Here is a 19,669-nt window from a genome sequence, read left to right on the forward strand (position 1 = left end):
AAGTTTTGTTGTTCAGTTGATGTTTAGGCTTGTATGCCATCCTTATTGTGAAGCATGCGTGACACTCTGATCATGGAGTTTTATTTAAATTATTTTGTCGAGTCAACGATTAGATCATTACATACTTTCATATGTGTCTTCATTGGTTGAACGGGGTGTTATGATACCCCGCTTTGTAATTTACTGTCGGTGCGTCTTTGAGTAGCCGATTTCACTAGGGGCATAACTTGAGGATGACCGTTGAAATTTTGGGACCCTAGAGTTTATTTTGTCTAAAGTTTTAGGTTAGATGTTTTCTGGTTACCGGGGACAAAACCCCAACTTTCTTTCTTACATCGGAATGGATATCTACTTAAAGTAACTTACAAGTGACTGATGGTCCGTCTATGGGCGATCTGGTATGAAGATCGGCTTTCCTTGAACTCGATGTAACAATCATATGTAGATTACCTCCCTTGGGATGCTTGTATCCTCTTATAGTCTTTTCTTTGGTACAACGATGTCGGTAGGGAGTCTGGGATTATGGTCAACTGATCTCCTTGCGACCAGAATTCGAGGTGTTGTCTCTCTGATTGCATGGTCGACCATTTCCATTTACTTTCGTTAACCTGGCTCCAGGGACTCAATAGTCAACTTATCCAAGCAGAGAAATGTCGTTCGGTGGGTGTTTCTTAATAACATCCTCGTGCGGACCCCGATCCTGGTGGAATTATTGTGCATTCAGGAGACGACACTTTTGCCTGGATGCGCCTATCCCTTAAGTGGTGCCCCTGTGTCAGCCTTTCTGGTAAGGACTGGATAAAGGAATAAGACATACATCATATTTGTTTAGAGGAATACCCGTCAATGGACCATATATCCTTTGGTACCAACAAAATGTGTTTTTGTGTTGAATCAATGCCCGTCATTAACTATAAACTTGTCGTATCCTAACGACACCGCCTCGACAAGCACCACGATGGCGGTGGAGGTACGGGTGATGCTATATCAGAAGGTAAATTGTGAATCTATGACTTGGCCTTCGCGGAGCTTGCCTTCAGACCCCGATGCAAACTTAGATTTGGATCTCATACCCTTTCTTATGCTACTTTCTGAGGTTTGCGAGAGAATCAGATATCTGGATTTCGGAGAATCGTGACTAAGAAGATGATCATTCGAATTAACTGCGATATATCTCAACATTTTCTTATGAGAGTTTCTCGATTTTTAGACTTGGGGAGGTTGTGAATAATGGAGTTGAAAGGCGACCACGAGTTTGGTGAAAGCGTATGAATCAAAGGTCGATTTGATCTTGATTCGGTGGCCTAAAGAGGTTGCCAACAGGTAGATCGGAGGTTAGATATGCAATTATGGAAATTGTAGGAATCAAAAGTTAATTCCCATAGACGACACTAATGTTCTGTTCCTGAGACCAAAAATGGATGCAGTTGGAAAATTGATGATCTTGAACTATAACCCTGAACTCCTTTACAGCGATGCGGGATGAACTTGCATGGTTAGCACTTCAAAGTCTAAATCAGTTCAAGATTCAAGATGAGTATAATGTAAAGTGGAGATCAGAATGTACTTTGCTCTTAGCATGTGAACAAATTTTATATCTTGAGCAAAATGGAATGCATTTGAGATGGATTCAATTTTGGGTCATTTGGGTTTTTGGACGGTCCAGAAAAATCTCCTTGACCCCCTTCGATCTTTCACTAACTTGAGAATTACCAATATTATCTTTAATTTCATCACGAGCTATGTAATTTGGATGATGCTCAAAAATATTAAATATTACATCATCTTATGAGTTGAGACGAATATAATTATATCATGCAAAAACAACTTTTATATATATATATATATATATATATATATATATATATATATATATATATATATATATATATATATATATATATATATATATATATATATATATATATATATATATATATATATATATATATATATATATATATCATATCAAATGACACCAATGTGTCAAACTTGATAACATGCCACCTTTGATAACTCTTCACCTTATGTTTGTATAACAAAACTCATTGTTAGATTGAAAACTATTATCATATAAATCATGCCTATAAAACTTCACATCAGTAAAAAAAATCATTTAATATGTTAATGAGAATGATAAAAACTAACCGTTTTTATAAAATTTTGTAAAACATTAGTTTTTATGTATCTTGTTGACATGTCAAATGATTTCTAATTGATATTAAATTTTATAGACATGATCTATTTGATAATAGTTTTCAATCCAATAGTAGATTTTATTATATGAAAATGTGATAAAGAGTTATCAAATATGTCATGTCATTAAATTTGACACATTGATGTCATTTGATTCTGACCTTTATATATATATATATATATATATATATATATATATATATATATATATATATATATATATATATATATATATATATATGGTTTAAGTTGCTTATTTTGCAATTAACAAAATGTAGGCGTTTCGTACAAAGTAAACAATATCATAGGGCTAAAATATTTCTTCCAACTATAAAAATGAAATAAGTTACATAACAATTAATTAATTAAATAAATACAATTAAAATATTTCCTTTATATCTCTTATAGCATCAAAATGCAACATCATAGCCTGATGTACACCAATATCCATGAGGTAAACTGGATAACTAACCAATCAATAAAATTAAATATAGATTTAGATAAGTTGTAATCCCTTACATTACATGTGATTAGACATTAATCATTTAATTTTGATTGGATTAGTCAAGATATAACGTGACTTTCACATATGGAGGGGTACCTCTATTAAAAAGAAAGAGAGCGAATATATCTATATAAATAACTATAGCATATAAAATGTGAAATTAATGTATGCATTTTCAGCTAGATTAATTGATAATTAAATTTAAAACCTTCTTTGGAAGTCTAGAGTTTCACAGATTATACGGTTAACGAACATTATCGATGTTAGAAGCTAAATATAATTGAATGTAGTCACATTATTTTCATGAGTTCAAATCACATAGTTTTAAATGCTTAATATTGACTTTCTCTTATATATTAGATTTTGTAATTGTGTAGAACATCTGAGAATGTAATTTGTAATTTTTTCATTTAAGTTATACGTCTATTTTTATATATTATACATAAATAAAAAACAAATAAGTAATAAATTGCACTGTTCCTTCTTTTTATATAAACAAAATCAATTATTTTAAAAATTATATTCAATAATTTGAGACATTATTAGTATTATTCACGAGTTTTTGGATTCTCTATAAATATAAGACGTTTGTAGTGCTTAGTTGATAGTTGTACATGAATATCAAAAATAGAGATATGAATTCGAATCTGCAACATCTCACTTGTTTATTTTTAAATAATAAATTCCAGATATTAAACTATTTGATGAAAATTAACGATAATCTTAATCAAGTTCACACGTACATATATATTTTTTTTTACTCATTCCTACAACAGAATATCTATTAACTTAAATGTTGATCTTTCTGAGATGTATCAATCAAAAAAATATATGTCAAAATATCAAATAAACATCATTAATAAAAACATTATATATCTATAACAATATATAAAGGGAATACTTTCTTTTGGTGTAGCCTATTTTTCTACCATTTTTACCCTTATTTTATTGTGTAATTTACATAATAACTTCCAATAAAACCACTATTATTAACTTTCACGTAACTTCCTACTAATAACTTCCACGTAACTTCCTACTAATAACTTCCACATACTGTACTTTTAAAAAATTATATTTAAATAAAAACTATCACTTATATTTTCAATGATGTGCATTAAAAAAGCGGACAGATGGGCACGCGAGTGCCCGTCTGGACACTAGTAATACTTAAATGCAATGATCTTAAATTATATAATATTAATAAATAAATAAATGGATTAGACTAATTATATTTCTCTTATATAGCCGCAATACCTGCAACATATACAATAGCCAAATGAACTAGATTCACATGGCCTGTCACTTTCAATTTCTTCAATTTCATTTTCAACTATTACTGTATAATTCACGCAAAGCACAGTAGAACATGGTTGTTAATTTTTATATTAAAGTTTTTACATTAAATCAAATATTTATACATAAGTCATTTTCATAAACATAAGTTAGATATATTTGTCAAAATCATTGCCGTTATGGTTGCCGGTTTTGATGGCATCCTAGCTACATACCAGTTACCACTCTTAGAATCTTTCTATGAGATATGCAAAATTTTCAAATATATAAAAGATGAATAATACAACTCAATCATACGTACACAAGGATATGAGTACACCAACATTGAGTTCATCACAATGAAACAAAAACCACATTTTTTTGAATAATTTGTGAACCAAAATATATGGTTGAGATTGAGATAAGAGATATGAGTACATCATTGAGTTGATCAAAAATGAAACTGTAATTTTATGTTATGTTGTCGATTGTCAACTCCTATGTCAAAAAACCATTTTCAATTATTTTATGCATATCTTCTAAAAGATATTATGATTAAAATTTAGTCTTTAAATTAATATTTAACAAAAAGTAAAATAAAAATTAGTTTAGTGATGATTGACGTTGAATTTAATAGAGAGGATCACGATCTGATCCTCTGTAATTGCGATTAAGAGGAGATTAAAACCATTTGATATCAGAACCGACCTATGAATCTAATTAATCTAATATATTATATGATTCCGAATCACGCCAATAAATAACAAAACAAAGCTTTCAATAATATATCTTTTTTTGCACTCACAAGTCTCCAACTCTATGACAAAACCTTAATGAAATTATTAAGATTTTGTTTCTTTTTCAAAATTAATATCTTCTATGAATTACTTTTCATTCTTACTCTTTTTTTTAACACACAATATATCATAAATATATATTATCAACCGAACTATTTAGGTTTAAAAAAAACATAAAATAGCACAAAGACTTTTAACCTGAAAGTAGCTAGTGTAAGTTTTGAAGTAAGAAAATATTCTCAACATAGTAATTTAAAAAAAGAAAACACTCATGTCAACATGTGAGTTAAATCAAAAAATATATATATAAAATCAATATATTATATAATTACATCACATGCATGAACCTTTACTATATGGCTCATGTGTGCATAGTGTTTTTTCTTCTCTATAAATACATCTTCATTTTCCACTTTTATATATGTCAACTTAAGAAAATCTCTTCTCTTGAAATCCTCCAATTTTTCACTTTTTATACACCCCTCTCTTTCAAAATGAAGACTATGAATATAAACACTATTACATTGATCATTTCCATTGCTTTTTTGATCATGTATTCTAGTTTTGAAAGGTCTAGTGCCACAAGAATCAACCATGGGAGAAAACTCAAAGGTGGTTCTTTTACTTTTAATGTGTTAGATTTTGGAGCTAAAGGCGATGGACGCGCCGACGACACAAAAGTAACTAAAAATCAATTCATTATCTATCTATTTGTCTGTGTATTTCTGTTTAACTGATATTTACTATGAGAGTAAAAAACGTTAACCTAACGGTTTCCTAGAGAATTGTAACACGATTATCAGATATACATCTTAAACCTACTCAATTACTTAGAACTATTCTCACTTTTTACAAAATGACAGGCTTTTGAAGATGCATGGGCAGCTACATGTAAGATTGAGGCATCAACAATGATTGTTCCATCCGGTTCTGTTTTTCTTGTAAAACCAATTTCATTCTCTGGTCCTAATTGTGAGCCAAACATTGTTTTTCAGGTGAATTTTAGTTTGACTATTCACTTTTCTTTCATTTTCATGCAATATTGTAAACACTAGAAAATCACTACTATATTTAGTTTGTTATAGATAGGTCAAGTCAAGTACATAATGTTTCAGAATTTAATTCATCAATTTTTTTTTACATTATTATAAAATAATCATCTAGGCCGGTCTAAGGCCAAACCAATAAGACAAGAGCTTTGAGACAAAAAAAAATTAATTTACTATACAATTTTTTAATTTACTTTCTTAAAATTCTAAAAATTTAAATATTTAAGTAAATTATTATTATTATTTCAAAATATTTTTAATTATGACTACATAAAATTACACTTATTTCAATATTTTTCCACTAAAAATATATAAAAATAAAACTCAATTCCTAACATATTGTGTTTATAAAAAACAAATGCAGTTAGATGGAAAAATCATTGCTCCTACAAGCTCTTCAGCTTGGGGCTCAGGTACTTTGCAATGGCTTGAATTCACTAAGCTAAACAAGATTACAATCAAAGGAAAAGGTGTCATTGATGGACAAGGCTCGGTTTGGTGGAATGGCAATGAGAAACTTCCGAAAACCAAACCAACGGTAAGTACAATTCTTCCCGTTTAATCAGAAGTTCTGAGTTCGAATTCACTGGCTCGAGGGAATAGTCTGATTTTGATATATTTGCATTATGTAGGCACTAAGATTCTATGGAAGTGATGTTGTAACAGTTACTGGAATAACAATTCAGAACAGTCAACAAACTCATCTCAAATTTGATTCATGCACAAATGTTCAAGTTTTTGATATAACAGTTTCATCACCCAGTGATAGTCCTAACACTGATGGAATTCACCTTCAAAATTCTCAAGATGTTGTCATCTATAGCAGCACACTTGCTTGTGGTATGTAAGAATCTGGTGTCTGACATGTATCAGTGACATGCATCAGTATCTAAGGGTGACACATATGATTATGCTTAATTTTGTAAAAAAATTATTACAGATGCTGATTTATTAGTGTCTGACACGGAAGTGTGTTTTTCATGCAGGTGATGATTGTGTGTCGGTACAAACAGGATGTTCTAACATATTGGTGCATAACGTGAATTGTGGACCTGGTCATGGAATTAGCATCGGAAGTCTTGGAAAAGAAAACACAAAAGCTTGTGTTTCAAATGTCACGGTTCGCGATGTTACTATCCAAAACACTTTGACTGGTGTTAGAATCAAAACATGGCAGGTAAATTTTCAAATGTAAATGTGTTTGTGTTTGTGTCTGTGTCAGTATGTGTCAGTGTCAAACAGTTATAAAAAAACATGTTCTAATTTTGTGTTTGTATTTGACAGGGAGGTTCTGGTTCTGTCCAAAACATCATGTTCTCAAACATTCAAGTTTCAGAAGTTGAAACACCAATAACAATTGATCAATACTATTGTGAGGGTGGAAGGTGTCATAATGAAACATCGGCAGTTGCTGTATCAAGCATACATTATGTGAATGTAAAAGGAACATATGTTAAAGAGCCTATTCATTTTGCATGTAGTGATAGTTTACCTTGTAAAGGTATAACACTTGACACTATAAAGCTAGAATCAAGCAAAAGCTCAAATGTTCCTTTTTGTTGGGAGGCATATGGTGAGTTGAAAACTCAAATTGTTCCTCCGGTTGATTGTCTTCAAAGAGGGAATCCATCAAGAGGTGGAATCATTTCGAGCGAAGAAAGTTCGTGTTGATTTATGAATAAAAACGTGTCTGGTATTTGAAACATCAATGTTTTTGTGTCTATGTATTAAGGATTATCATATATAGTATATAGGCTCTATATAGAAGATTGTTATATTGGTTTCCAAAATAGTGTGTTAGGGAAATTAAGATTATACATATATAGGAAGTTGCTATAGGTTTCCAAAAGACAGCAAGAATATAATTTAAAGAAGGGTTGAAGAGAAGGTGTACAAGCATCTATGTTTATATATTTAAATGGAACAATTGATCTCATGAAAAAATGGAATAATGTGTGATTGAGGAAGAATAATAACAACATAATATGTTGGTTGGCTGTGTCATATTTTTCAAACCTATCCATGATAGGCCTATACCCTCACGTGACAGTTAGTTGAATTTATAAACATTGCTAAGCAATTTGTCACGATGAGCTATGCTTCCATTTGAATTGAAGAAGTCTATATTAAAATTGAGAATTTGAATCTTATGAAATATGTGAAATGTGATAAAAGGCATTATTTCCATAAAAGAAAATCATATAAAAAAAACAAGCTCATGAACCCATTTATTTATATGGAGTTCAAATAACTAACTCTCCATAAAAGAGGAGTTGTTACAACTAGTTAACTTAATCACGAGGATAATGAGTCAAAGTTTGTTAACACCCCTTCAAACTGGAATGAAAATTGATCAGTCCAAGTTTGGGAAAAAATTGTCATATGGATCAAGGTGCATCGACTTTGTGAAGAGATTTGCGACTTGGTTGGATGTGTTGATGGGCATAAGAAACTTTATCCATGAGAACATGGAAATTTATATCTATGTGTTTATTTTGTTCGTGGAAAACCGGATTGTTAGAAATGTGTATTACGGACAAGTTATCACATAAAATAATTGCAGATTGAGTGTGTTAGATACCAATGTCTTGGAGAAGATATAGTAACCATTAAGCCTCACATGTTGCATTTGCTAGAGCTATGTATTCTATTTCCGATGAGGATCTGGTGCTTCTTTGTTTTCTAACAGATGAGAGATGAACCAATGTAAAAGCAAAAATCCGTGGTTGATTGTCTTGTGCCATTACAAGCTCCACAGTCTGAATATGTGAATCCTATTATGATAATGTAATAATTGAATTTGAAAAGAAGTCTTTGTAGGGGCCTATTTGATGTACCATAAGATTCTCAATGCTACTTGATAATGAGTGTCTATTGGTTGTGAAAGAATCTGACTTAACCTGCAAACATCAAATTAATGTCAAGCCTAGTATGAGTGAGATGGGGAAGCTTACCTACGAGGCTTCTAAATGAAATAGAATTGATTAATATATTGATTTAATCATGGCAAAGTGTTTGATTTGGATCCATGGAAATGGAAGGCGGTTTAGCCCCAAGAAAACCAACCTCTTGAAGGAGGTCAATGTTATATTTTCTTTGACACTAAGAGATTCCATGAGAGGATCTTGCAACTTCAAATCCAAGAAAACATTTGAGGTGACCCAAGTCATTAATGTTGAATTAGGTGTCTAACACATTCTTTAAATGAGAGATTTCAGTCATTGTATTTCATGAAATCATCAAGTTATCGACATAAACCTGAACAATAGTGAAATAATCACTATAAAAAATAATATTTTTCATGACGAAGTTTTTATCTCGAACAATAGAAAATTGAGGTATAAAGGCAATGTGTGCTATTTTTTATTATTTTAAAAAATAAAAAGTCATACATTCCCTCGGTTTTCCTAACACCGAGGTGAAAAAACAACTCAGTACACGCTTTGATTCCCAGCTATCGCAGTTTATGATTTTATTTGTTTATAAGTGTGCTAAATGCTCTAACCCTTCAATTTTCTATTTAATCAAGGCATAAAATAATAAGATTTTACTATAAAAACACTCGTTAAACAGATTTTACTATAATCCTTACTAATATAAAGTTGCCCCAAACTTACAAGCATCATTCTTTGGGATGGATTGTAAGACAAAAAAAAATATTCAATGTTCTTCTATCTTGAACAAAATATTTTTTCTACCCTTACAATTTATCTCACATAATGGTGTTGATGTTGTCGTTGTTGTATTTTTGAAATAATCCTCAATTAAAGAAGGGAACTCAACCTTTGAAGAGTACTCCGTCGATATATTGCAAGTATAGAAAATCATTATTACTTCAAGTTACACAAAGAAGGGAACTTAACCAACAAAGAAGGGAGGTTAACCAACAAGGATAAGAGCTTAACCTTTGAACAAAGAAAAGAATGCAACTAAATCTGGATATCAGCGAAGATATTCAATAATAAGAACAAAGATTTGTTGTAAGCAATTTACTTTAATATCATGTTTAAACAATGTAATTTCAAAAAAAAAAATTATTCATCTCGGTTTTCGTCATCACCGAGATGATAGTTAAAAGGAGAAGATAAAAAACTTTGGTTTTATAATAAAGCTGGTGTGTTTAATAATCATATTTTATTATAAAAACACGCGTTAAAAAAATTTTACCCTAAGACTAACTTATATGTAGCAGTCCCAAAGAGAGAAAATATTCACCATCATCCATTTAATCATGAGTTGCTACTACATATCTCTGAGATGGATTAAAAGTGCAGAAAATAAAAATTCTCATTGGAAAACAGATCTCTAGCATCTTGTATGAGACAAGAACATGAAAAATAAAAAATCTCATTGGAAAACATATTTTACAATATATTTTTAATATTTTGTGTAAACAATGTAATTTTTTTTTAAAAACAGTTTATTCACATCGATTTTCTTCGTGACCGATGGGATGATTCAACATTTTTTTACTATATTTAACACCGTTAAACAAATCTTTGTCGTCCATTTAATGTTTATCAACAATCAAGAATATGTCATTAGTAATTCGCGTGAAACGTAAGGGACATCCATTATAAAAGCATGTTGAATATTGAAAATCTAACCTATATGGAACATTCCGCTTGAAACATAAAGACGTTTGGAAAAATTCTCTAACATGGATTGCAAGAACAGAAAATTACTTGGGTTTAAGGTTTGTTTTCTTAAATATTGATTTGAGCATAAAATCATATATTTGAATATTAATTTTATTTATCTAACTCTTATTTTGTTTTGCTTCAGAATCAAATGCATGCAAAGCCTTGAAGAACATATTTGTACCAATATTTGATCTTCACCCACCTAGGGAATTTGATTTTTATCTAGATCTATAGGGAAGTTGATTTTTATTTTAATATTTTGTGTAAACAATGTAATATTTTGGGTAAATAATGTAATATTCTGGATAAACAATGTAATATTCTAGGTAAACCATATAACGATTTTCTTTATAAAAATAAGAAATAATCTTACCCTTCGGTTTTATTTGTAGACCGAAAGGTAAGATAAGCTAATTTTGAAAATAATAAAAGTGCAGCTGATGCGGCTCGAATCTATGTCCATATAACTTTACCTCTCGGTTTTATTTCCACCGAGGTGATAAGTGACAAGTTTTCATGTCTCCCTTCGTTACCCCGCTTCTTTAGCCAAAGTATTATGCATTTCGCGTCTGAGGTAAAAAGCGTTTTTTGTAGTAGTGAAAATTATTATTATTATGTTTAGTGAATAGAGAGACAATCAGCTTTTGACTGGGTGTAACCCAAATGAAGAAGGGTAATGGTTAATTTAGAATTACATTGTCTGTTATTGAGCCCATAACTATATTTGTTTAGTCTACAAACTAGGTTTTTATTAGAAAATTTTAGTCCATAAGGTACTTTCATTTAGACTTCTTCTTTCAAATCCCTGTGTAAAAAATGTTATGTTAATATCTAATTGGTGAAGGAACCAATTATTAGAGGCACCAAGATGGAAAATAAGTCTAATACTAGTCACTTTTACCACTTGACTAAATGTTTCTAGATAGTTAATACATTCAGTTTGGTTAAAACCTTTTGCAACTAAACGAGCTTTGTACCTTTTGATAGTCTCATTGACTAAAACTTTGATTTTGAAAAACCACTTACAAGTCATGGGTCTTTTGTTAGGTGGTAAAGTAGTTAGAAACCAAGTATTGTTATTAGTGAGTGATGTGAGTTCATTATCCATATCAATTTTCCAGTTAAGGTCAATAATAACAGCTGAATAAGTAATAGGTTCAGTTATGGTAGATAATTTAATTTTAAAGCGTCTATGATGATAACTTGTTGTAAGAAAGAACTTTGTGGAGGGGATACATAATTTTACATGTGAATGAAGAAAGAGAACTAAACTTATTACCTTGAAGGAGAGCGCAATGGTAATTTTGGAGGTAGATAAGAGGTCTAGATATTCAGTCGGATTTTCATGTGGGATATACAAGTTGGGGAGGGATTATGGTAGTGGAAGGTGTCGAAGTGTTAAGGATGATGGGTATAGTTCTGAGTTAAAATAGTGGGGTGTGTTGGTAGGATAAATTGGGTTTAGGGAATCATTGTTAGTGGTGTCACTACTATGGAATACATATATTACCACAGTTGGGTTTAGGGAAGCCTTATTAATTGGTTTTCTTGATGTAAATGTATGAACTTGTAATGGGTACTTCAAATGCACATTCAATGATTTGCAATGTGGAAAGGTTTATTAAAGTGAATATAAATTGGTTTCCTCTTAAACAAACCATGGTTTTTATGACTTGCCCAAATACGTTTCCTTCAAGCAAAATGAATGAATCTTGATCTTGAATTTGAGCTTGGATCTTGAATTTGCATGTTGGATAATAACAATGAGCTCTTGAAATGAAATGAATCACGAGTCTTGATTATGAATCACTCTTGAATGAAACATAATGCATGACTTGGATCCTCACAAAAAAATGGACTAGTGCAATGAACACAACCTCATAAAGAGATTGCCTAGTCAAAATTCAACTTCCATGGTTGACCATCCATACTTGCAATCCCTGATTATACTTCAATACCAAGATACAATCCACATGATCCATAGGTGCCAAAAACCAGGAATTAGAGTTTTGATGCATAAGTGAACACCATGTTTGCAAACTCCAATGAATCAAAGTCCCAAGCACAAGAAGTTAGGGTTTTACCCCTTTTATTCCCAATTATGAGCAATACCACAATCCTAGGGCTTGATCCACAAGCAAACCCTAGTTTTTGTTAGGCACAAATAACCAAAAACTTTAAATCTATAATGATTGCTTGAAAGTGCTTATTATGAATGATTGATGCACGTGTATGAGGCATGAATGAGTGCATATAAATCTCAAGCCGGAGGTTAGATGAAAAGTGAAAAGGGGAGGTCAAATTTGGGGTATGATAAATAGGCTGTAGAAAGCTCGTATAACATTGATGAGTGCGAGTTGTTTTCTAATATAACTTAATATATCATATGATAATTTTCTAATTCAATTAGAAATGTTATATATTCAGTAAGAGGTTGGAAAAACATTTAACCACATATAATATAATAAACCCGTCTTCTATGACATGTTGATTGAATGTAATGAAGCTGCAATTTAGAAGTTATATCATTAAATAAACCTTAACAACAACATACAACATATATCAACAAAAACAAAAGCATCAATAACATACCTTAAACAACATACACCATATATCAACAAAAACAAAATATATATCAACAAAAACAAAACCATCAATAACATACAATTTTTATTAACAACAACATACAACATATATAAAAAAAACAAAATCATCAACAACAACATACTTTAACAACAACATACAACATATATAAATAAAAATAAAATCATCAGCAACATACAACTTTTATCAACAATAACATACCTTAAAAATAACATATGACATATATCAACAAAAATAATCACCAATAACATATAAATTTTATCAACAATTATCGCAGCACAAAAAACATCTGAGCGTAACTAGTGCTCAAAATACAACAAATTTACCACCAAAGTTTTTTTATTCAAAAAGGAAAAGGAAAATTTCGATACAACCCTTAAAGAAAAAGAAAAATGGTCATCACAACCAAATCGAGTTTAGGAGTCGGTTATGCCAGGGGAGTATTAACACCCCTCACATCTGTTGTGCTCAACGAGAATCTTTTAGTTAGTTTTGCGGGTATGAGTGTTAGATTTCATGTATTTTTTTTCTTCTAGTTATTAAAAGTTTGAAAGGAAAAAGAAAATGACTAAAAAAATTTTTTTTATTAGGGTGTTTGACAAGATTACGAGTCTTTCTCCTACGTATCCTCAGGTGTGATAAGGAATTCAAAGCTACGTAGTCCTGGACAAGAAACATATATATTTTTTGTATTTTTATTATAGTGTTTGACGAGACGTTGAATCTCTCTCCTATGTATCCTCTGGTGCGATGAGGAATTCAAAGCTATGTAGTTATGGGTAGCAAATGTTTGTGTGTTGGTCGATTTTAGCGAATGATGCTTGGGTCGCATTCGAGCAGAAAAACATTGCTTGCTACCCAATCATACAAGTAGGGAACATTATGAGTTCATCGTGTTAGAATGGATAAAGCATGATCCGAATTTTTGCAGATCGTGTTTTAATTGAATTCGAGCGAAAAATGTTGCTTGCTACTCGCACATGGAAGGATTGAAGCGTTAGTTTGTGCTTTAGGTCAGAATGGATAAAATATTATTTGTTCATGAAAAGGTTTTCGGTTGTGCTGAGGCAGAAAAAATAGGTTTGATTGGTTGGGTTGTTTTTAGGTGGGAGACAAATACTCGAGCAGGCAAGTTAATTATGGCTTGTACCCAAGCATTCGAGACTAGGATTGGATATTACATCCAACTAGTCCTTTCTAATCCAAGTTAATTCTGAAAGATTTCAAATGTGCTTGATAAATTTTAAGTAGAAGACAAATACTCAAGTGGGCAAGCTAATTACTGCTTGTACCCAAGTATTTGAGACTAGGATTGAATATTACGTCCAACTAGTCCTTTCTAATCCGATTCTATTGAGAAAAGATTTTGAAGCGTGTGATGAATTTTAATCGAAAGACAAATACTCAAGAGGGAAAGCTAATTACGACTTGTACCTAAATATTCTAGACTAGGATTGGATATCACATCCAACTAGTCCTTTTTAATCTGATTGTTATAAAATGTTTGAAATAATTAAGTTAAATGACTTTGGTTTGATTTGAAAAGGAGTTGATGTTTATTAAGTGTTTGATTCGCGTTGTATGAAATTGATTTGATTATGAAATGGTTTTGAATTTGATGATGGAGTGAAGAAATGTTTTTGAAAATGACTTGATGTTAACCAAGCACCTTTGATTTTTTAGGAAAATTGATTTTAATGGTTTTTTATATTTTTGAATTAACAATTATCAATTAAATAATTAACTAATAAAAACAATAAAAAAACATAAAAAATAAAATAAAAGGGAAATACAAAGGTGATGAGATAAAAAAAAGAGTAAGTAGGCTTAAGGCCCAAATAGAACAAGAATAAAAATAACACAAAAATGGAGGTGCACTCAAGCCACAAGAACCAGGGCCCAAGTATTAGGCCCAAAGAAACAAAAAATACTAAAACCAAAGGGAGGGTGTGCTCAGTAGCGTATGAAGGGTGTATGGACCCAACTTTAGTGGTCCAACAAACAAAAACTAGGAAAACAACAGAAAATAATTAGGCTTCGTCGGGCCATTAGATTATATCTAATGGTCACCAGCCACAGACGTACGATGCGCTCCCTGTACATGGACGCATGCGATCCTGATCTAAACTATTAGATGCATCAAATGGTTCAGATCATATATGGAAAACTCTCTTATCTTCTTCTCCCTCAAGATGATGTGCTTGCTCTCCACCATTTTTAAACCTAAGATGCTCAAATCTCCATGGAATTACACAATTGAACACTCTAAATTCATCTACAAACTCTCATGAATAACATGGAATTCTAAAAAATTAACAAACTACAACCAAAATTTCGAAGACTTCTCGTTTACAGTGGGTCACGAAAATGCTTCGATTTGCATATTTAAACAACTTTCATGGCAAACAAGTTATGGATTTGTGTTCAATGAAGTATGGTGAAGCTTTTGATACCATTATTTTTTGAAAACAAGTATTAATTAATGATTTGGAAATGTTTTTATTCATGGATGTTCATGAAGGCTATGAACCTTAAAATTCCAATTGTGCTATTTTGTATGGTTTAGTGAAATTAATTGATGGTTATGATACCTACTATGTGTAGAACATAAAAATGCAAATAAATTCATTAAATAACAAGCATTAAAGTCTATCTAGACAAAGAACACGAAGAACGCTATGAATTTTTTGGCGAGAAAATGTAGTTTCCAACGAAGCTCCGTTCAAGCTCTAATGAGGCGAGTTTTCCATTTTTCGTTACTGATTCTGAATCCTTATGACCCCCTCTGTATCTTTCTACCACCATTTCACCATTTTGGACAACTTTTTCAAATTCGAATTCAAAGTGGATTCAATGAATTTGAGAAAATATCAGTGTGATGATGTTGAGCAACACTTCAATGGAAAGTGATGAAGATTGCTCAAGGTGAGAGGTTGTTTGTGTAAGTTTTTAAAGTTTCTTAAAGATGAATAAACTTGAAATTTAGAGAGTGATTTGTGCAAGGATTTGGGTCTGTTTTATGTATGATTATCGTGTATTTTGCTGATAGAATGAGGTTGATTTATGGGCCTTAGAATTGGGCTAAAGGTTAGTATATGGATTATATAAAAATGCACAAAGTGTGAGTAAAATTTGAATGTAATTTGGTGAAATTTGAAATGAATTTGAATTTGGAATGAAAATATCTAAAATGTGACATGAATTGGTGCTGATACATTGTGAAATTGATGGTAAATGAGATGATGTATGGATGTATGATCATTCATATTTAATTAGGCAAAACGGGTGTGATCAAGCCTTGTCTTTTAGTGCCAAAATCTTGACTTTTTCTTTTATGATGTATGATGATGATTATGTAATGATGTGATGATGATTAAATGAGAATGATATTATATCTTTACTATTTTTGATGTTTCATGCATAGGATGCAAAATGAAAAAATGATACAAAATAATTTGAATATTTTAGTTAATTTTAACATTACTTTTGTGTTGATTGTTGACCTCTTTTTTTTAATGACACAAAAATGCATATGATGAATGAAATGAATTAATTTGAAATGACACACATGATTTGAATGAAATTATTCAAATGGATAAAAGCTGACTTTTTAGTATTTTGGTACAACTAACAACTTGAAAGCGAAGGATGAGAAAAGAATCAGCGGACTTGTACTCAACTTACAGATACCTCATGTAGCAAGGTGTGAGCCAAATAAATTCCATTGTTCACTTTTCTTTATTTTTGAGTGCAACCATGCATTATTATTTTATCTGGTTTGATCTATTTCTGATTAAGTTCATCTGATTTGACTGACACACATTGAGACAGTTTTTTGCTTATAACTTTGAGCCTTTTTAAAACACCATGTAGTAATAAGTATATCCATTGCTAACCACTTTGAGCTTTAGCCTTTCTTTCGATGACATATATTAGTTTTTCATGTTTTTCTAAAAATTTTCATATTACATGTTGCTCCATGTATTTTTATTACATGTTTGGTACATACAAAGTTGCATTATGGTATATTATAACATGTCAAAGTGACTGTCATACCCCGATTTTGATCCTGGATTTTTTTCATTTTTATTTGGCACTTGGCCTAAAGTTCATTTGCATACATTCATGACCAAAGGCAATCATCCATTCCCAAATCCTTTTTTTTTTTTGATAAACATTGGTCATTATCTAGTTTTTGATTATGGTGTTGTTTGATTATAAAATGGATTCTAACTATTTGACTTTTTTATTTTTCAATTGATTTTAATTTCAAATTAAGTCAAATTCCGAAATTCAAATTAATCTTAATTGTGTTTTACTAATGATTCAAGTTCTAATTGATTTTTAATTTCCAAATAAATGTTGGAATTTGACATCAAAGTAGTTTTAACAAATTATAGATTAATTTGATTTTAATTGGTTTTTATTGTTTGTTTTGATTTTTTTTAATTGACATTTAGATTAGTTTTGGATTATTCCTAAAAATCCATATCCATTTTATAACCAAACATGATCCATTTTCCATCCATAGTGCATTTCAAATCAAAATAGTACATACACTCATTTCATAACATTCAATAATATTTAAATTTCAAACATTTCCAAACTCATTTTCATACATACATTTTCATTTAACATTCAAGCATAACAATGCATCACATCCATATCCATTTTATAACCAAACACCCAATTTTCATAAACCAAGGTCTCACCATTCTTGTCACATTTTACAAACACACACCATTATCCATGACAAACATGAGCTACATCCAAGCCAATGGAAACAGTTGCAGAATTGGAAAATAAAAACAACTTCACACAGCTGCTAAGCAAAGCAACGACTTCTAAAGCGCCAGCTGCCATAAGCCACAAGCCACACACAAAGCGGCGCAAGCCGACGACAAATGAATAGCTGCAACAAAACGAACAGTAAAAATGCTACTCAAATGCTTCCCAAACACAAGTGAATTCTGCATAAAATCAAAAACCAGTACCTGCATCACAACGTGCCGTGCATCTTAAAGCTACAACAATTTTGCCACAAGAACATGTCGTGGTCACAAAATCTGCAGCATAAAACGTGACCGACAAACACTAAGCAGAGGCTGCTCTTTATTGGGGAATTATATGCAAGCATTTGCAGTCAGAAGCACATGCCTTAGGCTCTGATGCTGCAGCCACGGTGGATACCGAAAGTAGAAGTATATGCTGCAGAAGCATCAGATGAAGAATGACATATTACCTGGAACGCCCATCAAGAAACCTGCTGCTTATGCCAGTGGAGCCGTTTGAACCAAACAAATCATGTTATGTTTGCTCAAAGAGTCCGGTATTGCTTGAAATAAATACAAACCGCTCAAAGTTGAAGGACGTTGTTGAAAAGATCATCAAGGCTAAGCTTAGGATGAACCTTCCACTTATTATGAATGCTTCAAACCTTCTCTATGAGGTCGGTGATATTGAGGACGACATGGTTGCAATTTATGATGCCAATCTTGAAAAGGTCCTAGCTGATTTTCCTTCTCCTGTAACTGGTGGTACAATGCTTATAGTGGAGGATTTTCAACAGAAATTGAAATGTGATATCAATATAAAACACAGAGAGGAATTTGATGGAGAGAAAGAACCTGATGGAATGGTTCTCTCAGGATGGACAACAACCGCAGAAACAACGACCTTCACTGATTGTGCCGGATGCCTTTTGACATTTACAAATGGCCGGTTCAATAGTGATGTGAGCCTTAATGCAATTGCATTTCTTCGTTTCTGTGCAGTCAGACTTACTGATGGAGGACTTGTATGCAATAAGAAGAGCAGTATTGATGGCTCGTCACCATGATTTGATAAATGATGAGTATGATGATGACAGTCTGCAAACGGGCGCATATGTTATCTCAAGAACAAAGAATCATATTGCTAGGCAGCTACTTATTTTACAGGTTACCACTGATCTATACAAAAAAAAACACCAACAATCCTTATCAGCACACAACATCAAACACAACAAGTTCTGCATAAATTTACCAAGTTTCGATGCACTGAGATGGCATGAGCAAAGAAGAAGCTACCGTAAGTAAATGCCGGCATGGTGTGAACTACAAGACAGGATTTTTGTTACTTTGGCTTCAAGTCCGTCAAACCCCCGCTTTTGAGGCTAGAAGCAAAAGAGAACATCATTTTAATGCCGAAATTGTGACAAGACGAACCTACCAATTCAAAAGGCAATAATGTCATAATAGGGCACCAACAGCAACTTTTAAATATCATAACAAAAAAAAACAACACACAAAAACAACAGGCAGCAGACTAGCATTCCAGGTGATGCTACAGAAAGTACAGGTTATGGCATTGATTGGATACTTGATGGAATTCACAGGAAACCATATTTAAGGACCGGATTCGTGAACTCCACTGTGTTTACCAGAACAGAAGCCTAAACTCAATTCAAAATCCGGTTCACCAAGGCTATTCCGACAAATCAAATCCAATCTGGTGAAGCTACTGCGGTGAAGCTGAATACTGAATTAATAGTGTCATGTCGATTATGCCCGAACAAAACCTACAACATTGAGTAACACACGGATAATTAAGGCATAATTGAAA

General features: G+C 31.8%; 2 protein-coding genes across 2 annotated transcripts; both read left to right on the plus strand.

Moving 5' to 3' along the window:
* The first annotated feature begins 5,197 nt into the window (after positions 1-5,197).
* LOC127115478 (polygalacturonase At1g48100) lies at positions 5,198-7,753 on the plus strand. Its single transcript, XM_051047016.1, has 6 exons — positions 5,198-5,450; positions 5,634-5,765; positions 6,184-6,357; positions 6,452-6,659; positions 6,806-6,996; positions 7,104-7,753. Exons 1-6 carry the CDS (start codon positions 5,265-5,267, stop codon positions 7,488-7,490), a joined length of 1,278 nt encoding a protein of 425 aa, XP_050902973.1. The 5' UTR covers positions 5,198-5,264; the 3' UTR covers positions 7,491-7,753.
* A 10,735-nt stretch (positions 7,754-18,488) lies between these two features.
* Positions 18,489-18,905, plus strand: LOC127093762 (SUMO-activating enzyme subunit 2-like). The gene has a single exon (XM_051032665.1). The coding sequence runs from the start codon at positions 18,489-18,491 to the stop codon at positions 18,903-18,905; it is 417 nt and encodes a 138-aa protein (XP_050888622.1).
* The last annotated feature ends 764 nt before the right edge of the window (positions 18,906-19,669 follow it).

Source organism: Lathyrus oleraceus, chromosome 1, assembly GCF_024323335.1.
Source record: "Lathyrus oleraceus cultivar Zhongwan6 chromosome 1, CAAS_Psat_ZW6_1.0, whole genome shotgun sequence".
NCBI lineage: Eukaryota > Viridiplantae > Streptophyta > Magnoliopsida > Fabales > Fabaceae > Lathyrus > Lathyrus oleraceus.

Coding starts and splice junctions, on each gene's coding strand:
- LOC127115478 (XM_051047016.1), top strand. CDS start 5,265: ATGAAGACTATGAATATAAACACTATTACATTGATCATTTCCATTGCT. Junction 5,451..5,633: donor GACGCGCCGACGACACAAAA/GTAACTAAAAAT, acceptor ACAAAATGACAG/GCTTTTGAAGATGCATGGGC. Junction 6,997..7,103: donor TTAGAATCAAAACATGGCAG/GTAAATTTTCAA, acceptor TGTATTTGACAG/GGAGGTTCTGGTTCTGTCCA.
- LOC127093762 (XM_051032665.1), top strand. CDS start 18,489: ATGAATGCTTCAAACCTTCTCTATGAGGTCGGTGATATTGAGGACGAC.